The 19,816-nt window shown below is 44.9% G+C and overlaps 1 protein-coding gene across 1 annotated transcript in view; it reads left to right on the forward strand.

Moving 5' to 3' along the window:
* The window catches only part of nek11 (NIMA-related kinase 11), a 68,680-nt gene extending 66,676 nt beyond the window's left edge, over positions 1-2,004 (forward strand). Inside the window, exon 15 of the mRNA XM_085177425.1 lies at positions 509-2,004. Within this exon, the coding sequence (XP_085033551.1) occupies positions 509-567 (59 nt within the window). The 3' untranslated portion in view covers positions 568-2,004. The remainder of the gene's footprint in view (positions 1-508) is intronic.
* Positions 2,005-19,816: the final 17,812 nt, after the last annotated feature.

Consider the following 19,816-nt stretch of genomic DNA (forward strand, 5'->3'; position numbering starts at 1 on the left):
GGTCTGGGTCTAAACAGAGCGCGTTGTGTGTGACGTCTTCTTTTGCGCATGCGGCCGCTTTGAGCGTTCACACTAGAGCGCGTTTGCTGTCGCATTTTATTTGTAGTGTGAACGAGCAGACAAAAAAATCGGATTTGATCAAAAAATCGGAATTGAGCATCAAGACCTGCAGAGTGAACGTAGCCTCAGTCTCTTCGTCGTCTGTAAGCTGCAACATTATTCTAGTAAAATCATAAGATTACAGTTCAGTGACTGGTTGATCCACGTGGTTCACTAATGGTTTTGGTTTATTGACGTAAACACAGAAGATTGCTGAAACATTTCATCAGAGCTTTTGTCCTGTTACAGTCGTGTTTATCTTGTTTTGTTCAGTTGGAGCTATGATGGAAATGTTGGAGGCGAGTCTTCAGCTCCGGATCCTGAAAGCGTACGAGTCGAGGTGCAGATTGACTGAAAGTCTTTCGGCGTGTCTTACTTTCCTCTTTTGTGTTGTTTGTGTTTAAACCAGGAGACCCAGCAGGGCCAGAGGCCCCTCGGAGCCCCGACCATCAACCGCAGCCAGTCTGAGACTGAACAGCGAGTCCTCCACCTCCTTAGTTTGAGGATCTGATCCAGAACTTTTTGTACTGGAGGACTTATTTAGGATTTCTTGGTTTTTTTCTGGTTTGTCTCCATGAAAATAGTTTTTCACATTTTTACATGAAGCACTCAGTGTGCACGTCAGACGCTGGGATAAATTAAAGATGCAAAGTTTAGACACGGGCACTGCAGGTCTGGACTGGATTTATTCTACAACAGAGGTGGGAGCCTGCAGGCCTCGAGGGTCTCCTGCAGGTTTGAGACCTCACCCTGGGTCAACACACCTGATGAGTTCATTCCCAGCCTCTGGAGAACTTCAACACATGTTGAGGAGTCATTTATCCTTTAAATCAGCTGTGCTGGATCGAGGACACGTCTCAGGACTCCCCTGCTCTAAAACGTAGTCTTTCCTTCTGATTGTCCGATCAGGAAAAAGACGCCATTGACCCTCGAGTCAGCCGCTCGACTCGACCTTTGAGTCGGTGCGGACCAGGGTTTTAATAGTTTTGCAATTTTCATTAGTTTTTATTTTTATTTAGTTTTGACTTCAGATTCAATTTTATATCAGTTTTAATTAGTTTTTACCAATTGTTTGCTAGTTTAGTTTAGTTTTTATTTTTTTGAAAATCCTTAGTTTCAGTTTAGTTTTGATTAGTTTCAGTTATAGTTTTAGTCGTGTTTGCAATAATTAAGTGTAACAAAATCCCAGTTTCATCATATCAGTCATTCTGCTCATCCTTGGGTATGTTGCTATTCCAGCTACCATACTGCACCCTGGACAGGTCGCCTGTCTGTCGCAGGGCTAACACGCAGAGACAGACAACTCACATTCCCACCTATGGGTTCTTTAAATAAATAAATAAAGGCAGATGAACAACCATTGATACCAGGCAACTATAAAATGTATATCTTGGCCCCAATGAGACTATTAACTCTCGCAGCACCGGGTGTTCGTAATTTTGGTTCAAGTGAATTGATCAACGTTTTGAAGGTAATTGACTCACACAGTTGTGTAGATATCCCCGTCCTGTTGTCTCGGGATGCATCACGCTGCCTTGCCTGGGGTTAGCTTCTGTTTTCTGGGGATGAGGGTTGAGTGTGCTCCCTTACCTTCTCAAGCTAAGCTAGGTTAGCCTTCTTGTGTGAGCTTTTCAAGTGCACTTTAAGGTTTGTGGGATTTTTTCCCTTTAGAAATGTCCCTCATAATTTGTCTGTTTCCACTACAAGACACTTGCTTTATCCAAAACACAGTCATATTCAAAGTAATCCCAAACTGGACTCTGGCTCCTGACTTTTCCTGACATGATTCTGCGCGTGGACGGAGCAGCGACACAGACGACTCGACTAACGTGCTGCCACCTGCTGGCATAATGAGACACAGCAAGAAAAAAATCTGGAAACTAAACATCACATAAACATAAACAGCACACATCAATGAAAACTAAACACATTTTTGCTATAAGTTCAGTTAATTTTAGTTAGTTTTGTGAACACTCATTATAGTTTTAGTTAGTTTTCCTTTTTTTATTTTTATTTTTATTTCCGTTAACGAAAATGTTTTTTCACTTCTAGTTTTCGTTATTTCGTTAGTTTTCGTTAACGATAATAACCTTGGTGCTGACGGTTGTTCTGTTGTAAACCAGCTGAGATTATGGTTGATATATATTTTAGGGGAAAACAGATGTTAGTTGTCATGGATGCGGGTGGTGATGTTTAAAACATATTCGCTGCTGCAGATTCATGAAATATTAAATGTGACTCATGAGGACGATTCTGCTGCTTGATGAAAGCGCAACAATAATCACTTGACTTAATGTAGAAAAATAAATGACGGTGTATTATCTTCACCAATGTGAAGTGAAGTTAATGTCTTTAATCTGTCTGTGTGTTTCCAGCGTTACTGAAAGAGGGCATCGAGATAATTGCTTCTGCATTTCATTACGTCCTCATTAAAGGCTCATAAAAACACAAAAGCAGAAACGATCGGCTCCCTCGGGCAGCTCAGCTCTTAACCTACAGATCTTCTTTGGGCAGGAAACTGGCTTCACTAAAATAATTTATATTGATGGTTTTATTATAGCGTTAGTATTAAAATGAACTCATCAGAGGCTCGTTCAGCTAAATCAACCTGCAGCTTTCAGCATCTCTTCAGTCTCCTACAGGCCCAGCGTAGCTTTGGCTCCAGCTGTCTTCACACGTTTCCTCTGCTGAGTTTCTTTGTTCAAATTTTATCTATTAAAAACTGTTTTGGGGTATCAGCTGAGATTTAAGCTCCGTCTCTCCACAAGCGCCTGTGGAAGTTTAATTTAGAATAATCCAATTATCGCAGGCGAAACATCATCCCCGAAGCTGCGAGCGTCGCCGCGTGGATCAGAGCGCGATACGAAGCAGATCTGCTTTTGTTTGTGCAGATTGTGGAAGAAACTCCCGGTTAAACAAAAACAGTAAGAGAAACAGCGAGGGCGTGTCCACAGTGGAAGCTGTTAGCGTGAGGATGAGGAGGCTTCCTTCATTTCAAACAGTTGAAAGCAGAGTTTAACGTGCAGGCTGTGGAGCTGGTGTGCAGACAGCACAAACACCTCTGCAGCATGACGAGGTTTGCTACGGACTTCACGTGTTTTCTCTCATTTGTTGCACAGCAGGAAAAGTTGAGCACAGAGAAAACAAGCTGCAGTGAACTGTTGCTCGTCAGCTCTGTCTGCTCTCTGCTGTAATCCTGGGGGGGGGCACTGCTCCCTGCAGCTTGTTATCACCATACTTCACACGTTAAGCCTCATTCTTGCAGGATTTGTGGATCTGTGAAGGGGTCGATTTGTATCTAATCCACAGTGCATTGAGTCATTTTTCAGCCCCCCCCCCAGCAGCAGCGATGAACTGCTGCTTTTCCCTGAACTCGCTGCTCCTCCTCCTCTAAATTCAAATCCTGTCTGCAGACTCCACGTCGTATTTGAAATTGTTTTTTCCGTCTCCTGTAGTTTATCAGCTCAGAGTGAAATTTGGCTCGAGAGTAACACATCTGTCAGGAGCAGCTGCTCAAAATACAAACAGCTGCATATGAAATGACAGATGTTGGGTTTAAACAAAGATAATAAACATCATCATTCTGTTTGCTTTCATTCAACTTATAACTAAACACGATCGTGGCTCCGCCCCTCCGCATGAAACCCCGCCTCTCTGCTCTGATTGGATCCAGCTGGTAGGTGGATGGTTGAAGGTCACATGGGGGGTTAATGAAATGAAAAATCCCACTTGGATTGAGTTGTCTTGTCACCATGGCAACAACGTCTTTCTCCACAAACACACAACAGCTGCTCTGCGTGGGAATTAAAGGCTGTCGGCTTCCTCGGAGCCCCTCGTAAAACGAGGAGGAAGAGGAGGTGTTTAGAAGAAGAACAGAGCTCTGTGATTACACCTCCTGCCCTCGAGGCCCCTCAAGCCGGAGCTCAGGGTCTGAAAACATCTCTCTGCAGAGGACATCGAGTTACATTACTCTGACTTTTGTGGGGAAACGGTGGGAGTCCAAAATGTATCCGAACAATTTGTAGGTACTGATGGATCAGCTCTGCTTCCTGTTCCCTGGATATTAAATTGATCATTTTTAATGAATTATTATTTTACCAGAAGCTCCAGCAGTCTTTTCCAGTCGTTCCTCCCTTTGTAACAACTCATTCAGTCAAGGTGCTGACAGGCAGCTACAGCTGCTATCTTTCTGTTTAGCTTCAGCTAAGCTAATTAACCTGTGGCAGGGTTAACACAGAGGAACAGACAGACACAGTCAATCTGTGGTTACAGCCAAAAATGACGAAGCCCAAAACCAGCGGGTGGCATCACGGTGGGTTTGTCCCATAATTCAGACTGACGCAGTATGAAGAGTAGCTTCTTCTTCATCAGCCAGACTTTCAAACATATCCAAGCCGTCGGTTTTTGTCACTGCACTTGAAGGTGGTTGTAAAGTGCATCAGGTTGATGAGCAGAGATGGGCAGTAACGCTTGTAACGCGTTACTGTAATCTGATTACTTTTTTCAAGTAACGAGTAAAGTAAGGGATTACTATTGCAAAAACGGTAATTAGATTACCGTTACTTTCCCGTAGGAACGCTGCGTTACTGCGTTACTAAAACCGTGATTTTTTTGCGAGAATGTCTCATGACAGTGACGTAAGCGAGTGCGACGTTCATGACAACAGCTGTGTGCAGATCAACAATGGATCATATATCGAGTGCAGAGAGAGTATGAGCGTGCAGCGTTTAAAGCGTGGAAGTACTGACCTTACTTTGAGTTTGATTCCATAAAAAGTGACAAAAACATTAGTGTCCGTTGTGCGTGGGAAGAAAACTTCTTTTTACAGCGAAAAACCCCTAAACTTCCAAACAAGCACCGAGTAGCTACGACGTAATGGGAAACTCACAGAGAAACTCGCGGATTCTTCCACTGACCGCTGCACACCTGCACCAGGGTAAACCTCCGCCTACCCCACTCCTGCTTTACAGGTGAAAATAGAGCAACAGGACCGCTAGTCTTTGACTTTATTTATTTTCTGCTGTGTTTTACTTGCATCTATTTGAAAGACTGAGTGTAAACACAAAAAAAATATTTTATTTTATGAGCTGGAATGTGCAGAAAATAGGTTTAAATGTTAAACTAATTTCTTCCAGTCAGAGAATGTTGCAGATAATTAAATTTTTGCTTGATGCATAAAGTTAAAAGATTAAAACTAATAAAACAAGTTTTAAAAAGAGACTTTTCCATTTGATTACATTTTGTATGATGATTATGCAGAAAAAGTAGAATTGGGCTGGAAGATCTATCACTTTATCACCTATTCAGGTTGTAAATCGTGTTTTTAAAAAGTAACTAAGTAATTAATTACTTTTGAAAATAAGTAATCAGTAAAGTAATGGGATTACTTTTTGGGGGAAGTAATCGGTAATTGGTTACTGATTACTTTCTTCAAGTAACTTGACCAACACTGTTGATGTGTGATAGCGTCATGATTGTGTCTCTGCATCTGCAAACAGCAGGTGTGTGCGATGTTCCTGGTGTTCCCGGTGTTCCCGGTGTTCCAGGTTCAGCACGAGTGGTCCAAACAAGTCTTTCCTCTATCACTCTGTGTATAGTCAGGTATGTGATGCCTCCTCGGCTCTGTTAGAGGAAGGCAGGTCAGGGTAGGCAGTGTGATGCTCTGGATGACTGTGGACACTCCATGGCAGCGGTGTTCCCTGGTTCAGCAGGACAACGCTCCCTACCCCACAGCGTTCAGGAATACTGTGAGAAACATGACAAAGACCTCAGGGTGGTGCCTCCAGATTTCCTAGATCTCAATTCACTGAGCGTTGCTGGAATTTTCTGGAAGCTCCACCTCACAGACTCCAGGACACAGACACAATATTATTGTTCCTGCTTTAGAATTTGGAGCCTCTGTCAGCTGGAGACGAGGTTTTGCTGCTGGATGCTGCAGGAAAACCGTCTCTGTGATGCAGCGCATGTGTCAACATATAATTAAGACTTGAATCCACCTTCACATGTTTCCACATTAAGAGGGAACAGAAAGTGTTGGTTTGGCTGAAAACTGCAAGTGTCCCCCATCACCCTGGAGCATGACGATAAGTCGATATCTGCTGGGTTCCTGTGCAGCTCTTACGTGATTGCTGGTTGTTGTGCAGCTCTGATTTCTGGAGCTTTGGTGTGGTCGTGCATCAGAGATAATCATCTCCTCAGGAGGTGGAAGCCACGCTGAATATAAATACTTCATTCCTGTCCTGATTTGACTGAGTTATGATTGAGAAATACAAAGATGTCTAATTCCCCTCGTGCTGCATTTCTACCCCCCCTCAGCCTGGTGCTGCCCCCCTGTGGAGATATTTATCTCACTAAATATTCTTCTCATTTCACCCGCGGTAAAGAAGCTTGGATTGCTGAGGTAAATTACAGACGAGCTGGGTGACATGTGACTTTCCGCCTCCCCCTGCAGCTTAAATCCTGCATGAACAGGACTTCCTCTTCCCGTAACGTCCAGCGTGATGTTGGCCGTCAGTTTGTGCCCCGAAGCTTCAGCTCAGACATGAATCCTCCTGCTGCTTCTTCATAAGATCAGCCAAGGATGTGAGAGGAAATTAAGAATTTGGAGACATCAATATTTTGCTCTGATGCTTGAATACAAAAAGTTTGATTCGTCTCCTGTTGGTTTTAGAAAGGTGAAGAGCAGATACCTGCTAATTACTGCTGAATAACAGACTGGACAGTGAAGTTAATCCACATCTGTCAGATAATCCAAGTACACGTTAACGGTTAATTGAAGTGAAGCTTGAAATATGGCCGCTGTTGAACATTTTGACATCGGAGTGTTTGGGGAATGACTCACTGCTGGAGCTCCTGGTGGACGTCAGAGGAACTGCAGTTTTAGCCTCTTTCTTTATTTTTGCTTTGTTTGGAAAAGTAAGTAAATGAGGTGATTTGAGGTGTTTAGGAAGGAAATTGTCTGAATAAAGATGCTGAGACATCTTTGGTCTCCTGCGTCTGCAGCAGCTCTGTGACTGTGCAGGAAAGAAACACGAGTGTTGTCAGGCAGCCTGACAGCTGCTGTCTACGTCATCAAGAAAAGAGCCGATTACCTGCTGACAGGAGCTCAAAGCAACCTGAGAGGAGCAGGCGGAGCAGCTAGTCTGCGCTGCTGCTGCTAACATGCAGCTTTTTTCACTAATTAAAATCAGACAGGTCTTTAATGGCTGTTCTCCGGCTGCTTCTTTGAAATGAACTCGCTGTTGCTGTAAATCACCAGGAGAGCTGCTGATGGCTTTGTGAGCACTTGTTTCACAGCTGTCAGACTTACAAGTGTTTAATTGCAGCATCTGAGGTTTTCGATGAATGAACACTTGTTGCGTATCTTCAGTTTTACCTGGTTACAGGTGGCTAACGAGTCGTCGTCAACACAACCTTCTCTTCTGTGCTGGCTCAGCTCATACAGCAGAGAAAGCAGCCCAACAACACACTGCTGTGAGCACTGCACTGAAATCAAAGGTGCATAAATTACCTAAAAAGCATTCCTGTCTGGGGGGCTTTTGTTAAGACTGCAGGCAGACAGGGAGCGTCGCTGGCCAACATTACTGAGGCAGCGTGTGTGAATGTGGCTTATAGTGAAAAATGCTTTGAGGGTCGGTAATGATTATGTGTGAGGACATTTTTGCAAAGTCAAGAGTTTTTCTGGGGAAAAAGGAAATGTTGTGATATTCAGGACAGCTGTAAACATATTTTGATAAATACTCTGTCTGTGGCCGAGGTGGAGAGGAGGAATAAAAGCCTTATCTGAACGCTGCAGCCCCAAACACGTGCATGCAAATGTATTCATCCACGGACGGATTGAAGGGTCTAGTTCAGCGGTTCGGCCTCCGCTGTGACATGCACGGCTCATTTGTGCACCAGTAAAAAACACATCTATGTCTTGAATCACATTTTATTTTTCACTAAAGAGGGCTTCAGTGAGTGCGCATATGAAACTGGTGACGTTCGGTTCCTCCAACAAGGTTAAGAACCACTGTTTGTGACCAGTTCACATCCTGTCCACCAGCAAAGGTGAACACGTCTGCATCAGAGGCACCTGAGTGCAGCCAAGAATCCTGCCAGCATGCAGCTCTTCACACAGGAAGCCTTTGAGTTAGCACTGCGATGGTGAAGTCACTCACCTGCAGCAGGTCCCTGTATCAGGGTCTGGGTTTGGAGGAAGACAATGGGCCGCTGACAGAGGTAAGAGGGCGAAGGTGTCACAGGGACTCAGAACACAAGAGATGATGATGGTCTTCAGGTGGACCAGATCCCGTTTGATGAAGAAGAGCTGCAGAGACTCAGGAAGCAACAGCTGGATGCTCTGCCAGCTCGTCTCTCACAGAAACTCTCTGGAGATGTTATATCATCAAATGGCAACTGAATTTGTGTGTCCAGCCTTTAGACCACAGGCGTCAGGCCTCGAGGGCCGGTGTCCTGCAGGTTTTATATGTGTCCTTGATCCAACACAGCTGGTTTAAACGGCTAAATGACCTCCTCACCATGGCTGTATCCCAATTCAGGGTCTGCAGCCTTAAAGGCCGCATTTTAAGGCCGATTACGTCACAGGGACGCGACGAAGGCTGTCCCAATTCGAAGGCTGCTCGAAATGCGGCCCTCAAATGCGTCCTTCATTTCCCTGAATTTTAAGGATGTGGCGGTGTAGACTTCGTGGCCCAACATATCCCAGAATGCATAGCGCGGCGGTGGGTGTGGATAATTTTGCCGAAAAAAACGGCGGATGAGGGGCGCCCGAAGAGTAAACTTTAAGTAAGTACTGAATATTATGTCACTTATTTATGTGCAAATGTTTAATAACGAAGAACATTAAAACATTCCTGTTGGCCACATGTTGCTGTTGGCCAAAGATGTTCTCCTTCATTTCTGTCAAACAAAGCTGTATGAAACATTTCCAGCTGTTAGTATCATGGTTGCTAGGCAACCTGGGCAGGGCGACGGAGGCTAGACCGTCCCATTTCACAAGCCTCGCACTTCTGGCCTTACTGATCTTTGAGTACGCGGCCCTTGATCGTTGAGGCTGCAGACCCTGAATTGGGATACAGCCCATGTCCTGAAGTTCTGCAGAGGCTGGTAATGAACTAATCATTGATTCAGGTGTGTTGACCCAGGTGAGATCTAAAGCCTGCAGGACAACCAGCCCTCGAGGCCTGGAGTTGGACACCCCTGCTTTAGACCTTCTTTAGAGTCAGGTTGTGGCAACAGCTGATTTCACCGATGTGACAGATCAATAAAGAAACAGTCGACACTGGTATGAATTACCAGATACAGTGGATGAAAATACTGAAAACACTGGAAGAACTTCAATAGAAACACAGATATCACACAGACTCACAGAAACTCATGAAGTCTGCTGAGGTTCAGGTTACAGTCTGACCTTTGGGGCTTGAGGCCAAACTGGGGAGGAAACACAAACCATCCAGTGCATCCTTGTCCCTGTAAATCCACACCTGAACCTTTGACCCCGTTAAAAGGTGTTTGTCTGAGAAACAAAAGGTTAGTTTGCCGCTCATTTTCCTGCCTAAATCTTCACGAAGGTTCATTCAACATGCAACAGGATGCAGGTCAAAGTGAAGAGGCTGAGAGCTCATGAGAAAAGCATATGTGCTTGTTGTGAACTGGAAACCAAACGAAGCCGATCGTCTGCAAAGAGAGAAGAGACTCCTTCAAGATGAGTGTTATGACCTTGTTTTATTATTGCTCATAAAGACATTATTGCTACCTCAAGTTTTCCAAAGAAAAGCTAAATGCAGTAAAATGATCTTTAAATTCACTTCAAAGTAGAATTTGTATGAAATATTTGCAACAAACAAACAAAAATCATGACTTTGAACCTTCAGCTCAGATTATTGAACTTTAGTCAGAACACTGATGATTCATCATAACAACTTTTTATTATTTTGGCTCATTTACAGTGAAATTTACAGATTTTCTGGTGTCGCTCACAAATAAACTATATTAAAATTTTTATTGCCGCTGTTTCATTTTTGCTGGAATAAAAAATTAAACGAATTCTATTCGGTGTTCATTTACGTAGCCTGTTTCATAACATCAGTCATCTCAGACACTTCTAAAGAGCCAGGGAGAGGAAGCATCTGCAGCGACGATGAGCACAGAAAATGAAACAGCGCAGGTGATGTCAGCAAACAGACTGCTCGTGGCTGAAACGTACGGCTGATGTTTGCTGTCCGACTTGAGCTCCGCCGACTGACACAGCAGCACGTCTGTGTGGCTGTGCAGGTTACCGGGTTGGCTGTTAGTGAGGAAACGCTTTGACTGTCAGATGCGGTCGTGCAATAAACTCGCTCCACGTGCTCATGAGGCTGAAGATTGCAGAGAATCCACACTGAATCCAGCACCCTGCTATTAGTGCTCCCTGTGAGGCTGAGCTGTGCGATCCCCCGATAATTAGACCCACCCCCAGGGCTCATTTATTAAAAATAGAAAGCAGCACCTCAGCCTAGCAGGACACAACTTTCCCGTGTATCAGAATTACTTCACAGTGCTGGTAGTTAATAGAAATACAACTGCAGAACCAACTGAGTCACACAAATGAATGGATAAAAGTTAAATGTGATTACAGCCCTGAGGGAACTCATAATTCAGCTTCCCTCACGATTCAGTGAAGATGAGGCTGAAATGAGAAGTTTGCTGTTTTTCTTTTGTTTGCAGCAAGCATGAAGCAGGAGCAGGCTGATGGGATTCCTGCCAGCGGGATGAAGCTTCCTGCTGAGGGAAGTTTACACGCTGCAGGTGTGTGTCGCTGCAGGTTTCCAGGCTCAGAGCGATGAGCTTTTTATCAAAGCTCAGCCTCTTTGTTTCGGCTGACGCTCCAAACAAATCCTGTTAGATTATCACACAGAACATCCGCCATGCAGCGGACCCGCGGTCAGCGTGACTTTATCTCATCTAAACGTCTGACTCTGACCTCAATATCTCTGTGAGCTGACTGTGGGCGTGGCCGCTCTGGTGTACAGGTGTCCGCAGGAGTCGGATGATTGGCTGAGCTGCTGCCGCAGCAACAAGATGGCGCTTTACAAAAACACTTCAGTGAGCAAACACAAGTATCTCAGGTTTTAGATGGCTCCTTCATTTTTAGACTTAATTTTTTCAGTTTCTGTTTTTTTATTGGACAACAAAGACCTCCACCTTCCACCGCATCTCCCACTTACACCGCCCTGGACCTCTACAGCTCCTCCTGCAGGTGGTGGGTCCACAGGAGGAGTGGCCCATGTGGCTCATTCAAGCTAAACCTGGCTGAGGCCTCTTGGGCTACGACTGAACTCCTGACGAACACCTTTGTTAAGCCAGGCTCAGGGTGGGTTCATGGTAACCTCAGTCTGGGGTTTCTGCTTATACTGCTGCCCCTACAACCCAGGCCTGACTAAGGGACAGCAAGGATGGATGGATGGATGGATGGATGGATAATGATGGATGGATGGATGGATGGATGGATGGATGGACGGATGGATGGATGGCAGATGGATAATGATGGATGGATGGATGGATGGATGGATGGATAATGATGGATGGATGGATGGATGGACGGATGGATGGATGGCAGATGGATAATGATGGATGGATGGATGGATGGACGGATGGATGGATGGATAGATGGATAATGATGGATGGATGGATGGATGGATGGATGGATGGATAATGATGGATGGATGGATGGATGGACGGATGGATGGATGGCAGATGGATAATGATGGATGGATGGATGGATGGATGCATGCATGCATGCATGGATGCATGGATGCATGGATAATGATGGATGGATGGATGGATGCATGGATGGATGAATGGATGGATGGATGGCAGATGGATGGCAGATGGATGGATGGATGGATGGATGGATGGATGGATGCATGGATGGATGGATAATGATGGATGGATGGATGGATGGATAATGATGGATGGATGGATGGATGGATGGATGGATGGATGCATGGATGGATGGATGGATGGATAATGATGGATGGATAATGATGGATGGATGGATGGATGGATGGATGGATGGATAATGATGGATGGATGGATGGATGGATGGATAATGATGGATGGATGGATAATAATGGATGGATAATGATGGATGGATGGATGGATGGATGGATGGATGGATGGATGGCGGATGGATAATGATGGATGAATGGATGGATGGATGGATGGATGGATGGATGGATGGCAGATGGATAATGATGGATGGATGGATGGATGGATGAATGCATGGATGGATGGCGGATGGATAATGATGGATGGATGGATGGATGGATGATGGATGGATGGATGGATGGATGGATGGATGGCGGATGGATAATGATGGATGGATGGATGGATGGATGGATGGATGGATGGATGGATGGATGGCAGATGGATAATGATGGATGGATGGATGGATGGATGAATGCATGGATGGATGGCGGATGGATAATGATGATGGATGGCAGATGGATGGATGGATGGATGGCGGATGGATAATGATGGATGGATGGATGGATGGATGGATGGCGGATGGATAATGATGGATGGATGGATGGATGGATGGATGGCGGATGGATAATGATGATGGATGGCAGATGGATGGATGGATGGATGGCGGATGGATAATGATGGATGGATGGATGGATGGCGGATGGATAATGATGGATGGATGGCAGATGGATAATGATGGATGGATGGATGGATGGATGGATGGCGGATGGATAATGATGATGGATGGATGGATGGCAGATGGATGGATGGATGGCAGATGGATAATGATGGATGGATGGATGGATGGATGGATGAATGCATGGATGGATGGCGGATGGATAATGATGAATTTTCAGTCTTTTCATTAGTTCGGCTCCATGTTCATGGTTATCAGGTTGACCAACATTAACACGAGCAGCTGTAGTTCACACTAATTAACCTGGACAAGGTTTTATGTAAAAATGTCAACATTGAAACCTCAAATTTCCGGCCATTACTGTTTCTAGTAAGTTCAGACTGTAACAACAGAAGTGGGTGGATTTTTAAAGTTTTCTTTTCGATTTTTAAACACTTTCTGTTAACTAGAAATCACCAAAAATGATTTTTAAAGATACCATCATCGTGCTGGAACGTCATGTCTGTCGATTCAATGCTATTGACTCCTTTGCTGAGAGTTTCAGCCTCTGAACTCTAATCCTTATTTTGTCAGAATGCACTTTGAGGTTCAGACGTGGGTTAAACTGAGGCAACATAACACATGAGCCTCCTGGCACTGATACCAATCCAACGACTGAGAGCAGAGGGTAGAGGCTGCTGAGCGAGGGCAGCGCACACACTCGTGTTTAAACTGCATGTAATGAGTAAAAATACAGACTCATTCCTGTCATCCATAAAATGGCTTTTGTTCCGTGCAGCTCGTTTGTGCAGCTTAAACTCCTGGATGCTGCTCTGCTCGGGGAAGATTTTCTGTGGAAAAACCAGAAACATCTGCTGTTCAGCTGAGCCTCCACACCACGCCAGCCCCCAGGGGGATTTAAACCCCCAACCTCTGGCAGGGCTGGAGCTTCTCTCTGCCTGCTGAGCTCCACAGAGCCGTGACAGAGACCTTCCTCCCCATAGACCCAACAACACAAAGTTTGAATGCAAACAGAAAAAAAGTTCCGATGACCTCCAACAGAAGTTAGAGAGTTGAATAACGAGAGAAGGTTAAACAGGAACACATGCCCGAGTTAAAGATTCTCAATACAAACAACATCTGATGAACATCAGTAATACAAGAAGAAAACACACAGATCAGACGTGTCGATTAGCCTCCAGCTGTGCATAAATAACAGTGTCACCAAAATAATCACCCATTAATAATCAAAGATAATGACTTCATGAGTGCTCGGTTATTTATTAACGCTGTGAGGTTAGTGAGCACGAGGCTTAAGAAAAAACAAGAACATTTGTGTTTAGCTGATTATTTCTGCTGGTTCCACATTTGTGGGGGGAGCAGCACGGTGCCAAACAGCCGCCCCCGGTGTTCTCATGCTCAGGTTACGTTCAGCAGTGAGTTCACATTCTCTCTACAGCAGGTCACATTTTGGAGAAGGCCCAGACAGCACTGTTAGTGTGTTTGCTGCACCGTTATGGGTGGAGGCAGTGTGATGGTGCGGGGCGGCATCTCAATGGAAAAACTTGTCATCATTGGAGGAAGCATTCTGCAGCAATCAGCATTTAACATCCAGCTTCCATACACACAATCTGAACAGCGCCGTCACAACAACGTTTGGCTCAAGGCGCTTATATTGTAAGGACCTGCAGTAATCCAGAGAATAAGCTGTTTGCCATTAGCAAAGAAGATTTAACAAGTTCAACCAACCCACAAATGCATTTTCCTGAAAAATATGAAACCATTTAAGGGCAAATGGCAGAAAGGTATCAGACTTACTGCCCAGAAGCACAACAGAGAAATAATCAACCAAATGCAAATTTCATTCCTTTTGGTGCCAGCTTTATATCTGCTCGAGTATTTTTAGCATTTTCATGGTTTGAGTATTTACAGTTTGTGATTTTTGGATTTATAAAGTTTAAATATTTAGAAACATTTCAAAACAAGCACGTTGGTCCAGTGAAAAGAGGCAAATGTCTGAAATCTGTGACATACTTCGATATTTGAGGGCTGATTTTTTTGGGGTGGGACTTGTTGGGTGGCTGTAGGTCAGGTGGTGGAGCAGGTCACCTGCTGAACCGAAGGTTGGTGATTTGATCCCAGTCTGCATGCCAAGTATCCTTGGGCTTCCTACTGCGATGCATCCATCAGAGTGTGAATGTGTCTGATGTCATGATGAGGCTGCCTGTTCGTGGTCACGGTAAATGGCCCAAAGCGCTTTACACATCCACACATTCACACACTGGTGATGCAGCTACATTGTAGCCACAGCCACCCTGGGGCGCACTGACAGAGGCGAGGTTGCCGGACACTGGCGCCACCGGGCCCTCTGACCACCACCAGTAGGCAACGGGTGAAGTGTCTTGCCCAAGGACACAACGACCGAGACTGTCAGAGCCGGGGCTCAAACCGGCAACCTTCCAATTACAAGACGAACTCCCAACTCCTGAGCCACGATCGCCACTAACGGGAGTAATGAGGTAGCGTACACGACGAGGGACGACTGCAACACTCATCACAACCGAGAGGGGAAACAACTCCAACACAAATATTTGACCCACAGCATAAAACTGATGTGCATGAATGTGATGTCTGTATTATGCTGCTTAGTGATGGCGGTGACTCTCGAAGCGGTTTCAGTGGAAACCCGATGAAAATCGATCAGGAATCAAACTGATGAGCAATATTGATAATGCAGCCTGTCATGCTCAGGCAGAGGGACAGAATCCAGAGTCTACTGGAGAGCTGAGACGCAGCATGGAGTCAATTTTCCACTAAAGTAAAAATAATTTCACCGACTCGGCACTAAATCAAATTACGTGACACAAATTCAGGTCAATTATCTCTATGTAACATCCACCAGGTGACCTCTGTGAGCCTTAGGGACACATCCACCCATCAAATAGATTTTTCTGTTTTATGAGACCCACACATGGACATCCTGTAACATAAGAACAGAATGACTAAACAGGATAAACGAGAGATTTTGTTGTTTACACTGTGCCTAAAGTCTGACGCAGAGGCTTCACTGACTTTAAAGGCAGCACAGACCCAGCTGAGGTCCAGTTCACCGAGCAGACGGATAAAGAACGCCGTCAGCCGCATGTTTAGTCCAGCCAGACAAATCTGGAAGCTTTAAGTTGGAATTCTGTGGTGTGCCTGCAGTGGAAACCTTCATTTATATGTGTGTAACAGTTACGGCCATAATGTGTCTTGGTGGCTGTTTTTTGTTCTGCCTGTCTGTGTCTTTAAGAGTCTCTGCAGGTCCCTGATTGGAGAAGCTGACGGCCGCTGATTGGTCCCCTGATCATGTGGCTGCTTTGAAAATCTGTCACCAGCAGTGTTGCCAACTTAGCGACTTTGTTGCTATATTTAGCGAGTTTTCAGACCCCTTAGCGACTTTTGTTTTTCTAAAAAGCGACTAGCGACAAATCTGGCTACTTTTTCTGTTATTGGAGACTTATTTATGACGACTTTTTGACGTGAAAGCGCGTATCGCTCTTACTCTCAAAAAGCAGCGGTGCTGCTGTGGGCACCTCGCCCGTGCCAAAGCGCTCACGGGCGGAGGATAGTCCTCCCCCAGCTGCTATCAGGGCAGGAGACGTTCACACCTGTGCGTCCAAACGGCAAATGAATCGCGCATGAGCGAAGCCGCTGCTCCGCACTGACTGTAACGCAGTCAGTTCTTCTTTTACTGTGATGCTGTTTTGTGGATCACAAGGTTTAAAACTACTTATAAACACACACACACAGTAACTCCACCAGAGTGCCTATTTCGGGTCACTTTTGCCGGTCCAGGCCCAGATAAAGGAGCAGGGTTGGAATTGTGACATTACAAAAAACAATAATTGCTAAAAGAAATTTAATTTGTAGTTCTAAATAAATTCTAAATGCATTTAGGACGTTTTTTACTCACTTTATGTCTCTTCCACGATGTTATTTCTCTCTCCAACAACGTAGGTTACAATTACATTAGCATGACCAATTATGCAAATTAGGCGATGACGTCATTTAGCAACTTCTAGCGACTTTTAGGACAGACAATAGGGATTTTCCTTACTGAGGAGTTGGCAACACTGCCAGCAGCAGCAGACCCATCCTTGGCCTCCAAACCCTGCGTTACTCGTGTGTGTTCCCGAGGATTGCTGAGCTAGCTAGCTATAGTGTGTCGTTTAGAGTCACGTGTGGTCACTGAAGCTGAGCTGTATTATTTCCTCCTGTTTATTCAGTCAGGGGTAGCATTTGTCTTTTGTTTGTTCTTTTGTCACGTAGGGTTCAGGTAGCAAACCTTGACTGATTGAGCTGGTTTTGTTTGTTGTTTTGGCCTTTGTTCACCCCGGAGTCACGCTTCAGTTTAGGCACAACAAACCACTTTCACATATAAATCGGCTGTGGTCACTCTTCTTTTAACTGTACACCTAGACAGAGGCGTAACAGTCACATACTGAAGGGCACACATGCTAAAAAGAAAGCACTTCCCCAGCTTTGGATGGTGAGCATAGCTTAACTTCACTGACCTTCATCAAACACTGACGCTCATCGAGTCCTTGGACCAAACCGAGAAAAAAGGCTTAAATACATCCTTCAATTCACCAAATGATTCATGGTCCTTCAAACGAAGCTGAAGTGATGCAGCAAACTGAGCCCCTCAGTCAGTCTTTCAAATCTGAGAACAACGTGCCCTGACAGTAAAAACGCCGACAGTCGTTATCGCCCGAGCCGCTCGAGCCGACTCTCCAATATCAGTCCCAAACTCATCTTTAATAAAACACAGACTTTTAAAGAACATGAAAAATATTCAGCTCAATATTTAACATGTCAATCAGCTGCTGGAGCGGAAATTTCAGTGGAGAGGACGTCCTGCCCCACCCACTCCGTTTAGAACGAGCAGGAGGAACAACGGGCGCTCCATCCTGACTCGACCTGAAAGCCGAGCAGGATGTTCTCACTGTGAGGCTTTTAAAATGTGTCTGAACAAACGTGGGGCTATATTTCTATGCTAACAGCAGAGCAGCATCTGTGTGCCCTGCATTGTAGATTCACGTGTGTTTGCTCCCATTTCAAATGCATTATTGAGTCACACACAGGAAGCAGCTCGGGCCCAACACCCATAGACATGCTGCACTATGTCTCGACTACACCAACAGACGCACAGCTGTTTTAAAGACCAATGAGGTCCACGTTTGGAGGCTGGAAGAGTGGAAGAACAGGAAGTCACAAGTTTGCAGAGCAGCTCATGTCCTGATTGGAAGATTTGTGCACCAAAGATCAAAAACAGCGTGCCACAACGTTCAAGCATCAGCAGGCTGTAAACATCTGTAGGGACACTCTCGATTTTAGAGCCTAAAGTGGACATTAGAGGAAGTTTCATTTCACTGCAGTGTTGGGTCCACTGTTCAGCCACAGAGGTTCCAGTTTGGACAGCAAACTGGGCAGTGCAAACCAGACTAATGCTGGGATTGGCAGAGCGCTCTGCAGCGTGCTTTTCTGTATGTGCTCACCTCCGTTTGACAGGATTTAGATATAATAATTATATTTTATCATAATTTAAGTTGGCGACTTTTTGTTTTTTACAGGGATTGAGCCAAACTGAGGCCAAAGCGTTAGCATCACGTTGAACGTATCTGTGGGAGAACAACAGACCTGGCAACCCTGTGTGACCCCAGGGGCTCTTTATACGTGACCATGTGTGAAGCATTTGATGCTCTGGGAATGAGAACAGGCTTTGTGGACTGATGAAGAGCTGAGCCAGAAACCTCACAGCGTCCTCTGGTACCTGATGGTGCGCTGCGAGGGGCTGTTTGTGTACCAGTGCTCAAGAAAAAGATTTGTGACTTTCAGCCACGTCAAAGGAAAAGTTACTGAAGACACACACACACACACACACACACACACACACACACACACACTTATATAATATCTCCAGTCTGTAATTACACTTCAGCTCGTATCAGAGGAGTTTCTTTCGCTCCCTGGTGAACTATGGTGAGTGTAATTAACAGACTCTGGACGACTGGTCGTGTGTGTGTGTGTGTGTGTGTGTGTGTGTGTGTGTGTGTGTGGTTCAGTAGAAGACTAATCTTATAGATCTGTGGTGGGTGTTTCTGCCATCGAGTTTCTGTTTATGAACAAACAGCAGGAGGTTATTGCTGCTGGGTCTCTGAAGTGAACAATAGCTCAGAAGCAGACCATCAAAATAAAAGCCTTGTATTGATCCTTACACAGAAAGCTTTGGGAATAAAACCAAAACCTGGCAGTTCAATCAGCAACAGCAAACAAATCCGACTGCACACTCAACATCCCAACGCACAGGTCGGCGCTTCCATGTCTGCTAGAAACATCATCCAACCCCCAGCTTTACAAACACAGACTGTATATAAAAGAGAGACACATCCACCTGTACCTCACCTGTGTGTTTGTAGACTAATGTTGGGAATTTGTTGGTTTTGTCGTTCATGTTTGCCTCGAGATGACGACATCTGAAAGATTGGAGGAGTGCTAATGTACAGGGTGGGCCATTTCTATGGATACAGCGTAATAACATGGGAATGGTTGGTGATATTAAAGTCCTGTTTGTGGCACATTAGTATATGTGAGGGGGCAAACTCCTCAAGATGGGTGGTGACCATGGTGGCCATTTAGAAGTCGGCCATCTTGGATAGAACTTTTGTTTTTCCAATAGGAAGAGGGCCATGTGACACATCAAACTTATTGGTAATGTCACAAGAAAAACAATGGTGTGCTTGGTTTCAACATAACTCTCTATTCTGTCTGTAAATAACTCATGAAAGAATAAAGTTACATTGAAACCAAGCACACCATTGTTTTTCTTGTGACATTACCAATAAGTTTGATGTGTCACATGACCCTCTTCCTATCAGAAAAACAAAAGTTGTATCCAAGATGGCCGACTTCTAAATGGCCACCGTGGTCACCACCCATCTTGAGGAGTTTGCCCCCTCACATATACTAATGTGCCACAAACAGGACTTTAATATCACCAACCATTCCCATGTTATTACGCTGTATCCATATAAATGACCCACCCTGTAT

Source organism: Neolamprologus multifasciatus, chromosome 11, assembly GCF_963576455.1.
Source record: "Neolamprologus multifasciatus chromosome 11, fNeoMul1.2, whole genome shotgun sequence".
Taxonomy (NCBI): Eukaryota; Metazoa; Chordata; class Actinopteri; order Cichliformes; family Cichlidae; genus Neolamprologus; species Neolamprologus multifasciatus.